The 2,500-nt window shown below is 43.8% G+C and overlaps 1 protein-coding gene across 1 annotated transcript in view; it reads right to left on the reverse strand.

Annotated features, from left to right (window-relative positions):
- LOC113805211 (uncharacterized) overlaps positions 1–2,500 on the reverse strand; it is a 161,531-nt gene that overhangs the window by 16,889 nt on the left and 142,142 nt on the right. The window contains exons 6-7 of the mRNA XM_070142064.1: positions 2,491–2,500; positions 1,461–1,629 (exon numbers count right to left, since the gene is read on the reverse strand). The exon at positions 2,491–2,500 is cut by the window's right edge and continues 122 nt beyond it. Coding sequence (XP_069998165.1) covers positions 1,461–1,629; positions 2,491–2,500 — 179 coding nt within the window. The remainder of the gene's footprint in view (positions 1–1,460; positions 1,630–2,490) is intronic.

Here is a 2,500-nt window from a genome sequence, read left to right on the forward strand (position 1 = left end):
GGTGGAGAGATTTAAGGGGGAAAAGAGGAAGAGGGAGGGAGAGGGTTCTCTATCTGGGGGAAGGGTGTAGTGAGGGAGGGGAAGGAGAGGTTTTTCTGTTGGGGGAAGGGGGAGGGAAGGGAGAGGTAGGTATGTCGGGGGGGGGGGGGGAGGAAAAGAGGGAGGAGAAGGGAAGAATTTTTTGTACTGGAAAAGGGGAGGGAGAAGGAAGGGGAGTGGGAGAGAATTTCCGTGGAGGATAAAAAAGGAAGGATGAAGAAGAGGTATATCTGTAGATGGGAAGAAGGAAGAGAAGGAGAGGGAGAGGGGTATTTTCATTTGGGATAATGAGAAAGAGAGAGAGGAGAGAGAGTACAGTGTGGAAGGACTTAATTAAGAGAAAAAGGAGGGATTCGTTATAAGCGTCAGGGATATAGTAATTTACGTAAGAGAGGAGGGGGGGAGAGGGAAGGAAAGGGGAGGGTCTGGTCTAGTTAAAGGGGGTTTGGAGGCTCAGTTAGTTAGAGGTAAGAACCCAACTTATGAAAAGCTGTTGATGTTTTTTTTTCGTGATAAGAAATGTCATTGAAAACACTCTACAGATGAGGTTTCTAAATAAATAACACATTTTTGTGAACGTGAATAGAATGAGAAAGAAAATAAACATAGACTCTTAAGCACTCCAACCAAGAATAACAACATGAAGAACAAAATAACATCAGTTGAATATCATCACTCTGAGCAAACATCATAATGGAACCAACAGCTCCTTAGAAAAAAAAAAAAAAAAAAAAAAAAATGTGAGTTCCATGAGATTTTTAGACTTAATACGACCCAGTGGATAGAAGAAATAGATGAAGAGAAAAGACTATAGATTATAAATAATAAATTAAGGTTGATGTGTTGCACCATTCTATAGAAGGCCTCGTAAATAATGGAATTATTGTATAAGATTTGATTTAAATGCGAGAGTGAAAAGTAATTTTTTATGTGATTACTTGATTATAGTAAACAAAATAAAGTCGTTATAGCACACGATAGTTCAAAAGATATTTTAATCCATTATTATAAATATTAACTCAATGCACGTGAAATGATATGTATATTTACTCTTCTCTTTCCCTTTCCCGGCTTCCCTTCCTCCATCACTTCTCTCTCTCTCTCTCATTCTCCTCCCCCCCCCTCTCTCTCTCTTTCTTTTTTTCTCTCTCTCTCTTTCTTTCTCTCTCATTCTCCTCCCCCCCCTCTCTCTCCCTCTTTCTTTCTTTCTCTCTCTCTCTCTCTCCCACCCCTCCCTCTCTCTATCCCCCACCCCTCCCTCTCCATCCCTCCAACCTTCCCTCTCTCCATCCCCCACCCCTCCCTCCCCCTCCCCCCCCCCCCCTCTCCCCCCCCCCCCACCCTCCCCTTCCCTCCCCCCCCCCCCCCTCCCTCTCCCCCACCCCCTACCCTCCCTCTCCTTCCCCCTCCATCACACTAACCCATCCTGGCTTCCCGGTCGTTGATGATCTTCTCCCGCCTGGATTCCGGAAGCTTCTGGAAGGCTTCGTCGGACGGGGCCAAGATGGTGATGGATTCCTGCATCGTCCTGAGCACGTTGATGTAGCCGCTCTTCTCCAGGATGTCGGCGAGCACGGAGAAACGTCCGTCCTGGAACAAACGTTTGGAGGTGGAGGGCGGGGCGAAACGTTTGGAGGTGGAGGGCGGGGCGAAACGTTTGGAGGTGGAGGGCGGGGCGAAACGTTTGGAGGTGGAGGGCGGGGCGAAACGTTTGTTTGTTTGGTTTGTGGGAGCGTTGGGAGGGTCGTCGTCGAACAAAACAAGTTAATTGCCGCTAAGGAAGGAATTATGTACGAAAAGAAGAAATTAAAATGTAAACAGTTAGACGGCAGATGATGATGGTGGAAATGTTTTAAGCTCGAACTCGTGTGTTTGTGGTTTTGTTGGGCTCGGAAGCGTTGGATGTTTGTTTGTTTGTCGTGAGAGGACATAAAATTTGGCTAAGGAAGACCTAGAGTTTGTAAGATTGGTAATTTGTTGAGGGAATTATAATGAGATTGAAGTAAGTTTCGGTTTATCTCAACCTGAAGATACGTCTTGAGCAAACTTCTCAAATAAAACTATGAGAATTATATGTATATCTATCTGTCTATATATCCATCTATCCAGATATATCTTATATCCATCTATACACAACAATTTATGTTTTATATCCACCTATACACCCACCCAACCTTTTATATATCTATCTACCTATATAAAAAGGGTTGGATGGGTGTATAGGTGGATATAAAACATAAATATAAACATCATTAATCAACGTTATTCTTTCCTCCAGCAGTCTGGTATCTACATGTACTAAAAAGTTGTGTCAGTCTTACGTAAACACAGTCATCGGGAAGCGAATATATTGAAAACAAAGGCTCTTTAAACCTCCCTGTCTAAGATTTAGAGAGGTCATGGACCATTCGTCTCTCTGTCTGATAAGCCACACAGACAACTTTGACTCACATTGAGCACC

This window comes from Penaeus vannamei, chromosome 28, assembly GCF_042767895.1.
Source record: "Penaeus vannamei isolate JL-2024 chromosome 28, ASM4276789v1, whole genome shotgun sequence".
Lineage (NCBI taxonomy): Eukaryota > Metazoa > Arthropoda > Malacostraca > Decapoda > Penaeidae > Penaeus > Penaeus vannamei.